General features: G+C 29.4%; 1 protein-coding gene across 5 annotated transcripts in view; it reads right to left on the minus strand.

The window, feature by feature from the left end:
- Positions 1 to 15,097, minus strand: part of LOC109600985 (GTPase-activating Rap/Ran-GAP domain-like protein 3) — an 81,236-nt gene that overhangs the window by 39,029 nt on the left and 27,110 nt on the right. For 4 of the 5 annotated variants that reach the window (XM_020017180.2, XM_049965560.1, XM_049965559.1 and 1 more), the window contains one exon: positions 1,129 to 1,198. In XM_020017180.2, the coding sequence (XP_019872739.2) occupies positions 1,129 to 1,198 (70 nt within the window). Of the gene's footprint in view, positions 1 to 1,128; positions 1,199 to 1,381; positions 1,411 to 15,097 lie in introns of those variants that run through there. The other variant, XM_049965562.1, reaches the window with a different exon arrangement.

The following is a 15,097-nucleotide window of genomic DNA, read 5'->3' on the forward strand; positions in this document are numbered from 1 at the left end:
TTTGAGTTTGAAGGTACACACGGAACTGGGGAAAGTTTAACTGCTGATATGTATATAAGGTAAATCCTAGAACCTCATGTTGTACCCATTGCTCCATTTATTGATGAAGAGTTTATTTTTTTGCATGACAATATTTGACCTCACACTGCAAGAATTGTCAGAAACTACCTTGACGAGGTAAATATTCCGCTGATGTACTGCCGAGCTAGAAACCGGACTTAAATTTAATTGAACATCAATGGGATCATAGGGGAAGACAAATAAGAGCATTTCAATCATCACCAAAAAGATTAAATATCTAAAGGAAAAGATCATAGAAATTTGGGAGGGCATTGATCAGGATGTCATCAGAACACTAATTTTAAATATGAGGCAACGTTGTCAGAAGGTCATTAACGCACGTTGTGGAAATCCTCCATATTAGTGTGAATAAGTTTGAAAAATGTTACATTAATTGTTTCTCTAATAGCATTGTATTTTTTTTCTTTTTCAATAAATATTTATAGATTTTCCTTAAAACTGTGTCGTTAATGTATTTAAAAAATAATAATAATATAAAAAAGTGAATATTTATTTAATTTTTGTTAATTTTTAAAAATATCTTGTATCTTATATCTATAGAAAGGCTTGTTGATATTCAATTTAATTATTTAAAAATTTGCATATTGAAAATAATAAAGTTATTGATGTTTTGAGGCACAAAATTAAACATAGATAACGAACATCTTGTATAAAATTTGGGAGTACTAATAATGAGTCTTCACAGAGTGATCATTAGTTAACGTGTACTCCAAAAATAAACTTTCCAGCATCAAAGGAATAGAAAAGACAGTGATTCTAATTTCTAATAAGATAGATGAATCGCCCTGTATATTTTATTTTGAAATTATTATCATTGTTTACATGAAACATAACTATTAGTGTCGTGATTTGAGTACTCTTATGTCAATCAAAGTGTGGGGGGACAAAATAACAATCCTTAATTTCGGTTTTGCCTGTCATACAATATATGTATATTCACGATCTAATAATTTATTAAAGGTAATTTTACCGGAAATTATGAACCTTCGAATGAATGAATAAATTAACTTTTCAATCAATAAGTTGTTATTTATGTTTGAGCCATACCTGTTCGACAGATCCATAATATCTTCTGGAAAAGACTCCTCTGCGAGATATGATATCACTAGCAGTTGAACTGTAACAAAAACACAAACGTTACAAACTAAACCACTTAATTTTGAGGAAAAGAATTAGTTCCTGTTAAAACAACGGCGAATTTAGATGTTATCTTTTAACCATTTATTAAATTAAATCTCATGTTCACGACTATAATTTAGCCTCGCACGATTTGTGCACGTTAGTAATTTTTTCACTGCACCTTTCTTCCATATTTTTCACAGCACGAAAGCCGTTCCCGAGTAAAACATAAACCGACTTCCGCCGACACCGCGATTAAATAATTCCACATAATTGTTATCAAAAACTAATTTAGAGGTTGATATAAATTAGGCGAGCAACGTTTTTTATTTTTCTTTGTTCAGTTAATTGTCGAAGAAGAAAATTAATCGGAACGCTCACATGCATGTGAAATCGATAAGAAACACATTTAGTTCTATTTTTAAAATAATGGTTAGTACGAAAGTACTTCCGTAAGCGGAAATGTTGAACCATAAAATAACCGGATATTTTGTTTTAAATGCGACTCGAGGAATGTGTTTTAAAATCGTTTTGCCAAATGTGCATATAGATTTTGTGTCAAACGGACTTTTAAATTATATATTGTTTTGCGCCGCAATTTTTACGATATCGCGCTTTGTCTAAGGCGATACGCGTTTGTGTGAAAGTTGCGTTTCTGACTAATAAATGATGAATGATGTTTAGAAAAGAAAAAAAATCACGGTAAAACATTGTGTTCCTTAAATTTGGACAATTTAGTAGTTATATTTTTGAGTAAAATGTTTTTTTATGTATTTTATTGTGTTTTATTGATATTATTGTTTTTTATTATTAGGGGGAAAAGTCTATTAACACACTATAGGCGGGTAGCAAAATAGTGCAAACTAAGTTGTTGAATGAACAACAAAAAATAAGAGATAATTCTTTCAGTTCCGTATGTAAACCAATAGAGTAAAATTATCTCACCCCGTTTTTAAAGTAAGTACATTAAAAAAGGTAAAAATTATCCGGCTCGTTAACAATCAACAGTTCTCGAGACGGGTATTTTTACCCGACCCGCTTATAGTGTGTTAATATTATTTGTTTAAATTTGCGTTTGCATTGTTTAATCAAATGAAAATATTTGTTTTGTTCTTATTTAATCAAATATTTTATTAGAATACCTTTTACAAACAGAGAGTAAGTTAAAATAAAAATAATTTGTTACAGGTTTTAATCACAATATTCGCAGAAAGTAAATAAATTGCTACCGCCCTGTATATACAAATCTAATATAAAGAAATATTGAGGAACAACATGGTACCGTATTCAGATAAAAATATGCCACTAAAACGTTATTTTCAACAAGATAATGACCCGAAGCACACTTCAAAATATTTGAAGCAGTGACTTTTAAGGGAAATAATTAATGTTATTAACTGGCCATGTCAATTTCTCGATCTAAACTCCATTGAAAACTTATGGGAGATAGTGAATAATAAAATAAGACACAAAGATTATAGTATTCAGCAATATTTATTCACGGTTCTCCAAGAGGCTTGGCGAAATATGGATCCAAATATTATTGATCATCTGTTGCTTTTCATGAAAAAACGGTGTTACAAATTATTTATAGTAATAAAACTTTATCAGTAAAATTAAACTCTTTATTTTTTTTATTGTTTATCTATATAATTGTTAAATTGACAAATGGAATTTAATTTTCAATATATATTTTTTTAAACATAATAACCAGGACAAAAATTATTTAAATTTTAAAAAAGTTGTTCTACTTTCTGTCGATACTGTACGTAATATAATGTGGAAAAATGTTAAAGTGTTAAAAATTTTAAATACAGAGAGTTCCAATTGAATTCAATTATTATTCTTTATAGTTTATTCTGTAGACTACTTAAAAAAATAAATTCATAAGAAGAATGATTTTTTCATTAGAATTATGGATACGCATAACTATTTTAGAAGGTTCAGAAGGTGATGGTGTGGTAAGCTTCTCTAATAAAATATTTGCTAGTCCGATTTTATTTCATGCCTAAAAATGTATCCACTATGTTTTGGTTTTCAACTAAAAAACAAGACATTTTACCTGTAAGTACATGTTTTATTCTTTACAATTGGAAAAAAAACTATTAAAATAGTATCAAATAGGCCACACTATATACTACAAAAAAGATAATTTTTTAAAAAATTTACCAGCCTGTACTGTATAGTACAAAAAAGATAATTTTTTAAAAAATTTATCAGTTTGAACCTCAAAATTTAAGATGTTTAGGACATACGCTCGTATTAAATATTTTTCTAAATATGAACCCTTAGAAATTTTACCTTTTGAAACACTCCATATGTAGATTCAAATAGAGAGTGATTCACCTAATTTATTCAGTAGAAGTAGTTTCTAGAAAATCAAAAAGCATTGATTTGAAATTTTTATAGGTATTATAATGTCATATGGACATTCCCATTGATTGAGTGAATCATCGGAGTCATGTTTCAATAAATAATCGTGTGTTGTTTAATTAAATAAAATAAAAAAAAAAAAACATTACAGTTGACTAGTTGGAAAAGAGATGTAGGGGTTAGTGTCATCTTCATCCTTTAGAATCGCCTTTAGTGTCTGTTAGAATAATTATTATGTTTGTACCCTATTTGTAACCACTTGTTAGTATTAGTATTTTTATGTATATTTGAAATCTGTGTTTATGTGACTCCAACCCCCAATAAAATCATAGGTGTGACAGTAACTTAATTTAAACCCTTTTCTAATATTTTTTATGAAATTTCATTTTGGATTTCACTGAAATCTGTCAAAATAAGTCAAAAACTATCATTTTATTTGCAATTACATGTAGAATTTAAAGGCCTAATTACCAATGTTGATGTCACTGTCAACGAAACCGGAAGTGATTTTTTCAAAATAAATTAGAAAAATTGTTCAAGATAAGTTATAATTATATAAAAATTTCAAATCAATGCCTTTTTCATTGTCCATACATTTGTTATCAGTGCCGGATACTCCCGTGTTCAATTTTAGGTCGGCCGCGCGCATGACGTCACGCGTAGAGTAACTTGCATTACGGAGATATGAATTTTATACGAATATTCTCAGAAATGTGTTTATTTTCATAGTTTACAAAAAAATCTAATATAAAAAATGCTTGTTATGCCATATTTTATAAATTAAAGATAAAAAAATTTAGCGTAACTGTGCTATAAGATGCATTACTGTTGCCGTAAAAAAATTTTTACTTAAAAGTTTATTACAATAAAGTTTATTAAAGTTTATAAGGATAACCAACCATGGTTTTAAATATAAATTTTTATTAATACATTTTGACAGGTAAACATAGAACAAAAAACATAAAAACCTAACACTTGAATCTACGAAACAATTTTTTTCCATTTTCTTTTGCCGATTGATTTGTCTCTTAAAGCCCTGTTGAGTTCCTTAATTCTGAAGAACATTCTAGTTCTAAAAAAAAGCTGTTTTGCTTGTATAGGACAATCAATTTTACTACTTTTCATTAAAAGATCATGGATAAAATTTTGTTTTTCGGTTACTATGAGTTCACCATTAACTTCGAGAAACACTTTGTTTAATTCTTCAACTTGAGACATAAAACTTAACGACGGTTTTGATAAACCACCCTCAGTGAGGTGATCAATCCATGACCATGATTGACTTGGACTTTGTAAGGTGGAATCTTTTAGCTTGTAACAAACAAACCCTGCCAAATTTTGTAAAGCGTCATTTTCACTAAAAACCCGTTTAATTGCAGCAAGTTGTTTTTTAAGTTGTTCATTTTCAAGTGCGAGGTCATCTAAGTTTTTCCATGTTTCGTTTGTTTGAACACTAAAATTTTTAACACATAAGCAAATGATATGATAAATGATTTATAGAAAAACCATTACCCTTTTCCAAAGTAATATTTGATTCCACTACCATATTATTATCTAAATTTTCCTCCACCTTACAATCATTACTAACTACAGGCTGAGCTGCCCTTTCCCCAACCCTGTTAAGCAAAAAGATAAGCTAGTCTCATACAATCAAATCAACACACCACCACAATTTGATATTTCAAAAACTTACGTGTTTTCAGCCTCAAGCATGTTCTTTATAAAACGTGCTGTTTCTCTTTTTTTGTACGCAACTTTTCTTCTTTTTCCAGCTCCAGAAGTTGAAGGTGATTGTACAACTGATTGGGGTAAATTTTGCGTAGGAACAGCATCATCTTTCAGTGCGGGAAAATTTTTAGGAGTGTAACCCAGAAGGATATGTTTTAAGATAACTTTGTAATCAGTTTCACAGAAATGTTTGGAACACATTACAGCGTTTTTTGTGTTTACTTTGTCTTTTCTCTTTGTGAGATGTAACCACGTTTTGCATAGATTATTGTCTTTAGGAAATCTAAAAAATCTAACGTTTCCGATAGGACTACGTTTAGACTGGTTGTCAGAATTACATCCTACAACAGCACACCGCATTTTTATCACTTTAATACACAAATTTAATCCAGAAATTATGTAAAAAACAATACACACAGAAACAAAACGCCGAAAAGAATACCGTACATATGTTAAATAAGTATATGTATGATAGATTAGCGACTGTTAATCTGTCTTTTTAGTTTGATTAAAACACTAAATTCACAATAATACGCTTTATTACAACAAACGTACTTTAACCCTCTACATCTAAAGCTTGACTGCCTGGTTCTTTTTTAAGAACTGCCCCGATTATTAAATGTAAACAAATACTTCAGATTTGTTTATAAAACAAAACTAGTCTAAATAGATGTGAGCACGTCGCATTGGTCCATCGGTGAAGGTGAAGACGTAAGCTAATATGTATATTCAACTATTTACTTTTAATAATGCTTATTGAAACAAAATTGCCAAAGGGCATAGTAATTCGCAGATTATAGGTCAAAATCATATTGTTCAGTTCAAAACCTACTCTACGCGTGACGTATTCGCGCTAAAGTAAGCACCGCCCACCATGCGCAATATCCTACCTTATATTCAGTGTATCATGATTTGTTATGAATAGGTTATATGGATCACACACAGACTAATAAGAATCTCTACCAAAACCAATAAAGAGTATTCTGTTTGTGATGAAAAAAGTTGTAAATAAAACTTTCGAAACGAAAATATGGATTTGCCACCGGTTTCGGATTGTATGTAAATAAATCACTTGGGCCAATTTAAATGAGAAAATATGATAGCCAGGCTAATTTCATTTTTGAAAATTTAACTGACTTAGACGATTACAAAGTAACTTGTTAAACTTTAAAATTGCAAATGTTTTAAATTGGAAAATGTAACCATTATTTCATGGAATAGTAATTTACAAACAACATTATTTATTTATTTCAAAAAATGTAATTAAACTGTAGCCAATTTTTAAGTATTTAGTAAAAGCAATAAATAGAAAAAAAGAGACATTTTTGTGATTTATAAAAATATTCACACAGTAATGTTTTGTTTGTAAAATACATTGTAGAATTGGAGTAATATTTAACAAAATCCCGGACTTTTTATTAATTTTAAACATAAAACCAGCCGAAATGACCATAAATCTATCGAATAATTGATATGCATACGTACGTGCATCCGAGCAAATTTAATTTACCAACGAGTTTTACGATTAAATTCGAAACTCCAAAACACGCTTCACGTTACAAATATAATATTATTCACTGCTACAATAAAATTATGATCATTAAATGCGAGTGCTAATGGACATAAACCCCGTCGTGCGCCAATAAAAATTTAAATTCGTCGTTAATGCGCGCCCAATAAAACGAAGCAACGCGAAAGAAACCTTTTAATCCAAATTACATAAAACATTCGTATCCTCAAGTAAACGGGATCAGAAGGTTTTTCTACTTCAGATCCATTTGGCCGTGTTTCTAAGCCCGATGTGGACCTAAAGTTCGCAGACGTTTGCGATAAACCTCACGGGAAAGTGTTTTTCGAACAATCAATTCGATAGCTCAGCGTATGTAACTGGTGTTACGGGCCCATTTCGGATTGATTTTATTTACCGGTTTGGAAGAGGCTTTATTTATAGAGTTGCAATTCCGCGGCCGGATAAATGCAATTGAGCCATTCGTAAACAATACGAGCGTGTTTTGTGGGCATTAGCGGTAGCACGATGAAAAAATGGCTTTCTTGAATTACGACTTAGTTTGTTTCATGCGTAGTTTTATTTTTAGAGCCACTTTGACTTTCATATTCCACTACGATTACCTATTATAATTTTTTACTTACTGAACATGAAAATTACGCTTAATTTTCTTTTTATTTAAGTATTTTTGATCAATGAATTTTTGAATTTTTTATTTTCAATTTTCTGAATTAAACCGACATTTTTGAGTACAACTTGAGATATAAATTGACGGGTTTTGCTAAACAAGCATTAAAATTAAAGGTAACGAATTATCTACAACTTTCATTTATAAAATGTTGATATTGGTCCAGTAGTTATGATGTCAGTGATTTTAATAATTTGATTAAGTCGGTTTTTCGGGTAAAAATCGATGCTGAAAAGTTAAATCCACTTAGAATTTTATTAAGTAAAAATGACACTTTTACGGAAAAAAATAAGCTACTGAAAATGAAAATTGAATTACAAATTATGAAGTTATGAATTTTACAGTAGTAGACCAAAATTAAGCTTTTTGATGATTTTTAAGTCATTCCTCTTTTTTATTGAAACAATTGAAATTAGGCCTATTTATGATATAATAAAATTGCGTTACAAAAATACTCGAATCCTTTTTTGTCTATTATTATTTCTGCAATCTATTCCTCGTATGAGAAACCGAATGTAATATCTCATCATGGCTGTATCCCAAAAATCATGATCAATGGAGTAGAAAAAATTGAGATATTAAAAAAAGGTACACACACTCATTGTGTCCTAATTCTTCAGCACATTGTCAACGATATTCTTGTAGTTTGAGTTTTTATGGTTGCCAAGAACATGTCAACAATCAGCTTTAAAGAAATCCATGGTCACAACTTCAACAGGTGACTAAAGTAAGGTAAATTTTTCCTTTTTTATTCTCAGTGTCGGTCTTTGATCTTTGACTAAGAAACTAAATAAATGCTTCACTCTCTTTATCTAGTTTTATAAGAGATTTTTGTATTTTATTCCGGTCAGTTTGGTCGACGTGAGTAACCAGTCCAGTCACAATATTTTAGATTTATGTTTTTTGACGATTTTTAAGTTTTTCCTCTTTTTTATTGAAACAATTGAAATTAAGCCTATTTATGATATAATAAAATTGTGTTACAAAAATGTATGAATCCTTTTTTGTCTATTATTACTTCCGTGATCTGTTCCTCGTATGAGAAACCAAATGTAATATCTCATCATGGCTGTATCCCAAAAACCATGATCAATGAAGTAGAAAAAATTGAGATATTAAAAAAAGGTACACACACTCACTGTTTCCTAATTCTTCAGCAAATTGTCAACGATATTCTTGTAGTTCGAGTTTTTATGATTGCCAAGAAAGTATCAATAATCAGCTTTAAAGAAATCTATGACACAACTTCAACAGGTGACTAAAGTAAGGTAAATTTTTCCTTTTTTATTCTCAGTGTCTGTCTTTGATCTTTGACTACGAAAGATGCGTGCGATTTCAACTAAATAAATGCTTCACCCTCTTTATCTAGTTTTATAAGGGATTTTTGTATTTTATTCCGGTCACTTTGGTCGATGTGAGTAACTAGTCCAGTCACAATATTTTAGATTTAAGCTTTTTGACGATTTTTACGTTTTTCCTCTTTTTTATTGAAACAATTGAAATTAAGTCTACTTATGATATAATAAAATTGTGTTACGGCAATAGATTAATCTTTTTTTGTCTATTACTACTTCTGCAATCTTTGGCAGATCTGAGACTGTGTTCAATCTCCTTGTTGGTATAAAAGCAGTATGGATGTTATGTTTTAATAAAATTTACCAATTCTATCGGTAACTGTACATATGTATGGGAGAAAAGCTTTACCAATCGTGGGCTCACTAGGTGGGTCTTTGTTATTATGAAGTCTCATTGTGTGTAGGTTTCGGTATACTGTATGGTCTAAATGTTCACTCACTCTTTTTACTAGAACATCCAAAAAATGTATTTGGTTCTTCTTCTCCAATTCCATTGTGAATTTGATATTGTTATGTTGAGAGCTTAGAAATTGATCTAGTTTTTCTTGTCCATGTTTCCATATCACGAAAGTAACAATACCAAACAGAAGGTTTGTGTTTGAAGTCTCAATCGCTTTTTGTTCAAACTTTTCCATAAAGAAATTGACGATATTTGGTCTAAGAGGACTGACCATTGCTCATCCTTCAGTCTATTCATAGAATTTGTTATTCCAAACAAAATAGCTTTCAGTGAGACACATACGAAAAAGATCCACTATATCTGGAGGGAATATTTCTGACAACATGATTAAGAATTTATTAACAGGAACTAACCAGTCTATCTTCTACATTAAGATGTAATCCTTTCAATATCTCAACAAAATGAATGGATCCTTTGATAAAGGTGGGGTGTTTCCAACATGAGGTTGTAGCAATCTGGTAAGATACCTAGCTAAATTATATGTTCGTAATCCAGAAGTACTAACGATGGGTCGGAGTGGAACATTATCCTTATGTATTTTGGGCAGACCATATAAGCGAGGTGGAAGCTGTTTTGATTTGACTAATTGTTTTTGGATATCCGCTGGTATATCCATCTTTCTTTATTAGTAGATTGGTGTTTTTTTAGCTTTCTTTGTGTTGGATCTTGAGAGCCAATTCTCGAGAGCTTGTCGGGTTCAGCAGTTCTTCTCCCAAATTCTTAGGAAAATCAAGAAAAAAGTTTTTTCCACTTCACAAACTAGTGTAATTTAACTAACTCATAGCACTAAAATACAAAATTTATTGAAGTAATTTAATTAGAGAAATTGCCTGGATCCGGTTCGTAGGGAATAGTTATCCGTCTATTAAGACGTAAATTTTATTTTATGACTGACTCAGTTAAAAAGCCCCCGCAATTAAAGTATCTTAATTAAACATTCATTTAAAGGGCACATTCAGATTTCGCGCACAGACATTTATTTCTGGTCTAAATATGTCGGGTTTAATTTCGTTTCGTTTGAAAATTTCTATTGTGCTGTAAATGTTAAAATTAAAGCCAGTTTTAATATTCTAACTTCATTATCTTATCTAACAACTAAAGAACGGACTGATGAGTATAAAGGACACAATTCGGTGTCTTAATACGTATTTAGAGCCCTTTAAAATAGGCAAACAATTTAACCCCAAGTGATTTACATAAAGGATTTCGCCTATCCGATTTTAGATCAGTGGATGTCTATTTAAATACTAATTCTGTATAATCTATGGAGGCACTCTTAATTAATTTAGGCCGAGGTGAAAACGAATCGGTAAATCCAACTGGAAAACAACTCGACCGGCAAATCTGACGATGTAAAAAGTAATTAATAAGACCCCTTTGTACATTTTTGATCGAATCATTTTTCCTGAACGAAAAAAAAAAGTATCGACATTAAAAGGCTGTAATTTGAGCGCATCAAAAGTGGACTTTGAACCGAACGTATTGAATGTAAAGGACGTTTTTAACAGACACTTAAACTTGTCCGAGCGTGTTCGTTCGTCCGTTGACGCTAGACGCCATTAATTTTACTCGAAAACGAGTCCTTAAAATTTAATTATTTCCTTAACAGTTTAGATATTAACGACGTTAGAACTTTCTTTGGCGAACATGATAAATAACGCGGACCGAGCCGGAGGATAATTAATTAGGTTCGTGAAATTTGAGTTTCGGTCTAAGACGAAGTTACAAAAAATGTGCGTCGCAAAAAAGGCACTATAAATCTTTTGTTTATGTTTTCGGTGGGGTTTCGTGGGGAATTAATGTGGGTTATTGCCTTTGGAACATGAATACTCGAAGATTGGAGTAAGAGTGGAGAGTCCTTCAAGGTTTGTTACAGATTTTAATTTTATCCAATTAGAATAATTGAAAAGGCCAGTTGTACTACAACTACAATCACAAGATATAATAATATGGTTTAATAGAATTGATCACCCTCAATTAAACTCCCTTAGTAACTTAGTGAACGAGAACAATGTCAGCTACAATGGATTTAAATTGAAATTCTATTTGGCATCCTCCAGAGTGCTGCAAGGATCCAATCTTGGTCCCTTTACTTTCATTCTATTCATTAATTCGCTCTGTCAATTCTGTCTTTGATTGTGAGGATTTAGACCCACCAGTTTGAAAGAAATAATATAAATGTTAATGTGTCTAAGTGAAGTAATTGCTCTTTCAACCATGGTTTTGAAATATACCATGTATATATTGCCACAGATTTAGGAGTTATATTTGATGATAAACTAACTTTCAATAGACATCTAGTTCTGTAAACTCATCTGTTTCAATGATGTGTTCTTTTTACTTGTTAAATAATTGTTCTCTTGATTTGTTTATTAAGCTTATTTATTACTTATCTATTTATGTTTTAAAGTGCATAAAATATATATGAAATATTCAAGTAGTTTGACAAGCTTGAAATTTATAGTCTGATTAAGCAACTCAATTAAACTTTGACGCAATTTTAATTAATGCAACGCGTCATTGTTAGTTTATCTGTCAGAAACAGTAATAGCAAAGTTGAACCTAATAATTATTATACAGGATTTAAATTGCAAAGCTGAGAATTAGAAATTCATACATAAGCTAATAAAGGTGGTTCGATTATTTGTGTTTAGGGTTACCCGAAGCAAATTTCCGATATGAATAATTGTCCCTTGCGTATATGGGGTTTGTGGAATAAATCATTTATATGTTAACGTAAACGATTATTCGGTATGTTGGGCACGCACATTTGACTATTGTACGATTTTTAGGCTCGTTGAGCCGCAAAAACTGATCGAGGGAATTGCTGGAAATTTATTGATTAGTTTTGATTATAAACGCATACATTATGATAAATGAAGCAAAAACTGTTCAACTATTTAACTGTTTATATATTTTTACTAATTTTCTGAAATATTATCAAAGGATCTAATTAAAAATTCGATTAATTAAATTTAAAATTTCAACATTTACATTGCCGACGTACTTTGTTTAGTAAATAGTGCAATTTAGTTTGTATTGTGAAATGTGTATTGCTGTAACTGAAATAACTTAAACGTGGAAATTGAATTGTAAATTTTGGTACCATATACGGGGTGTTTCGAAAGTAATGTAAAATATTTAAGGTGTCGATTCTTGGATAAATGTCTAAAATATTGAGTAACAGGTAGATTATTCTTCTTACTTTTAAATTTTAACACCTCAGGTAATTTCGAAACAATTTCAGACGCATAACTAGGAACTGTTTTTTTGTAAAACAGACAGGACCATTTTAAAAATTTTAAAATTTAATTTTGAAACACCTTTCACAATTTCTTCAAAATAGCAAAAAAGTATCTTGATATCAATTTTTATATTATAGCCATTATTTTTTTACACGAAAACTATGTCGTGGAGAAAAATATCAAAAGATCAGATATCCTCAGAAATGAATAAGAATTTAAAAAATAATTTTTGTTACGAGAAAAACTACATAATCCACGATATACTTAATAAAAATTAAAAATTAATATAATATTTTTTTCCATGATTAATATTCATTTAATTACATAAAAACAAGAAATGAATAAATATATAATTTAATATAAAAGAATATTTAATTCAAATTAACGAACGTCACTGGAAAAAATAAAAATGATATATATGGGAAAGTGTCTGTTGATTCACAGTAGGTGTGTACCAAATTTCATTAAAATATCTGTAGTGGTGTTATATTATAAAAAATATGTATTTTTGAAATATCTATCTCAGGATTTTTTCCTTGATTTATATTCAGTTCAGTTAATTACATAAAAACGGGAAAGTTTGTTATTTTAAAATCAAAGTAAAATCAACACTTTTTGGAAAATTTGCAATTTTTTGGAAAATTATGCAATAAAAATATTGACAGTCTATTTAAATGAGAAATTAATAGAAATTTGATACAAATTTCAAGTTATTGGAAAATTTATTCAATCTTGATGAATGGCACTGGAAAAACCAGTGGTGTCTCAAACTTTTCATTAAAAATATTTAATTCAAATTTCCCATGAACGTCGCTGGAAGAAATAAAAAAATTGTTTTACGTCAGAAAATGTCTGTTGATGTATAATAGCTGTGTACCAAATTTCATTAAAATATCTGTAGTGGTGTCATAGATATTATAAAAAATATATAATTTTGAAAGCTACCACCATCTATCTCAAAATTAAGAAGTCTTTTTCATAAAAATGAAACTGAGGATTAAAAAAAATAATGAATGATATTTTTCCATGATTCAATATGTATATTTTGGATAATAGCAATAAAAACATTGACAACCAATTTAAATGATAAATTAATAAAAATTAGATAAAAATTTCAAGATATTTGAAAATTTATTCAATCTTGACGAATGGCAATGAAAAAACCAGTGGCTTTCCATACTTTTCGTTAATAATTTTTAATTCAAAAACCCCACGAACGTCGCTGGAAGAAATAATAAAATTATTATAGATAAAAAAATACCTGTTGCTGCACCAAATTTTATAAAAATATTTAGAGTCATTGATATAATTAAAAAATATATTTTTTTTGAAAGGTAGCACCATCTAAAATATCTCAAAATTATAAAGTTTTTTTCATAAAAATGAAACTAAGGATTAAACAAATTAAAGTAAGATATTTTTCCATAATTTATTTTCAGTTAATTATAATAATAATAAAAATAATATTAATCAATACATTTTAATCTATTTTAACAAAACTAACAAAGGCCTATTATTTTCAAATCAGAGTAACACCATATTTTGATAAATTATGTAATAAAAACATTGATAATCAATTTAAACGAGAAATTAGTACGATTGGTAGAATGACCAACGTAAAATTATCTTTTTAAATTTCCCAAATGGACAAAACTATTTTAATTAAAATAACTTTAGTACATACAAGTAAATCAATATTTATTGTTCCCAGAAAATAAATCTACTGGGTCTCATGTTACAAATAAATGATACCAGAACGTTACATTTGACTGGTTAATTGAAGTCTACCCTAGTTCGTTAACTGTTAACAATAAATTTCGAAAAATTAGTTTCATTAATTAATAAACAGTCAATTTATTTATATTTATATTTAAATTTACAAAATCATTAGATGTTTGTGGAAAACGAAAATAGATATTCATTTGAAATGTTTATAGTAATAATAACGTTAGTTTGAACTATTTTTTAAATTGATTTTGATTCATTTTTAAATTTTACGTGTACTTATAAATAAAATCCTATACGTAAATCCAGTAGTTTTAAAGGTATTGATTATTATTCAAAAAATGTGGTAAAGTCACGTTAACCATAAGAAATAATTACTAGTAGTAATTTTATACAGGATGTTCGTTATTTATGTTTATTTTATGCATCTTAATATCAATAACTTTGTTATTTTTAATGGAACATATAAGTTAGGTGAATCACCCGGTATGTTTTCCAACAATTCTTTATTTAGTTTAAACTGGTAATTATTTAATTTTTTAAATATTGATGGTTTGGCGGTTATTGTATAAACAATTTACAATTACTCATACTCGAAACATCGATAAGTAAACAAAGCAAGTGAGTTAAGAAGGGAGGAGTTTAGGCAACGATCAAATATTTAGAGCACACAGTGGCGTTGTTTGAACAGCCAGATGCAAAACCCCTGTTCCATTCGGCACAAACACCGCCGGATTTAAATTATGGCCGTCCGGAGGCTGCACTTCAGTTAATTCAGATAAATTATTATCGCGAAATATCGCGCGCAATGTTGTT

This window comes from Aethina tumida, chromosome 3 (genome assembly GCF_024364675.1).
Source record: "Aethina tumida isolate Nest 87 chromosome 3, icAetTumi1.1, whole genome shotgun sequence".
NCBI classification, from domain to species: domain Eukaryota; kingdom Metazoa; phylum Arthropoda; class Insecta; order Coleoptera; family Nitidulidae; genus Aethina; species Aethina tumida.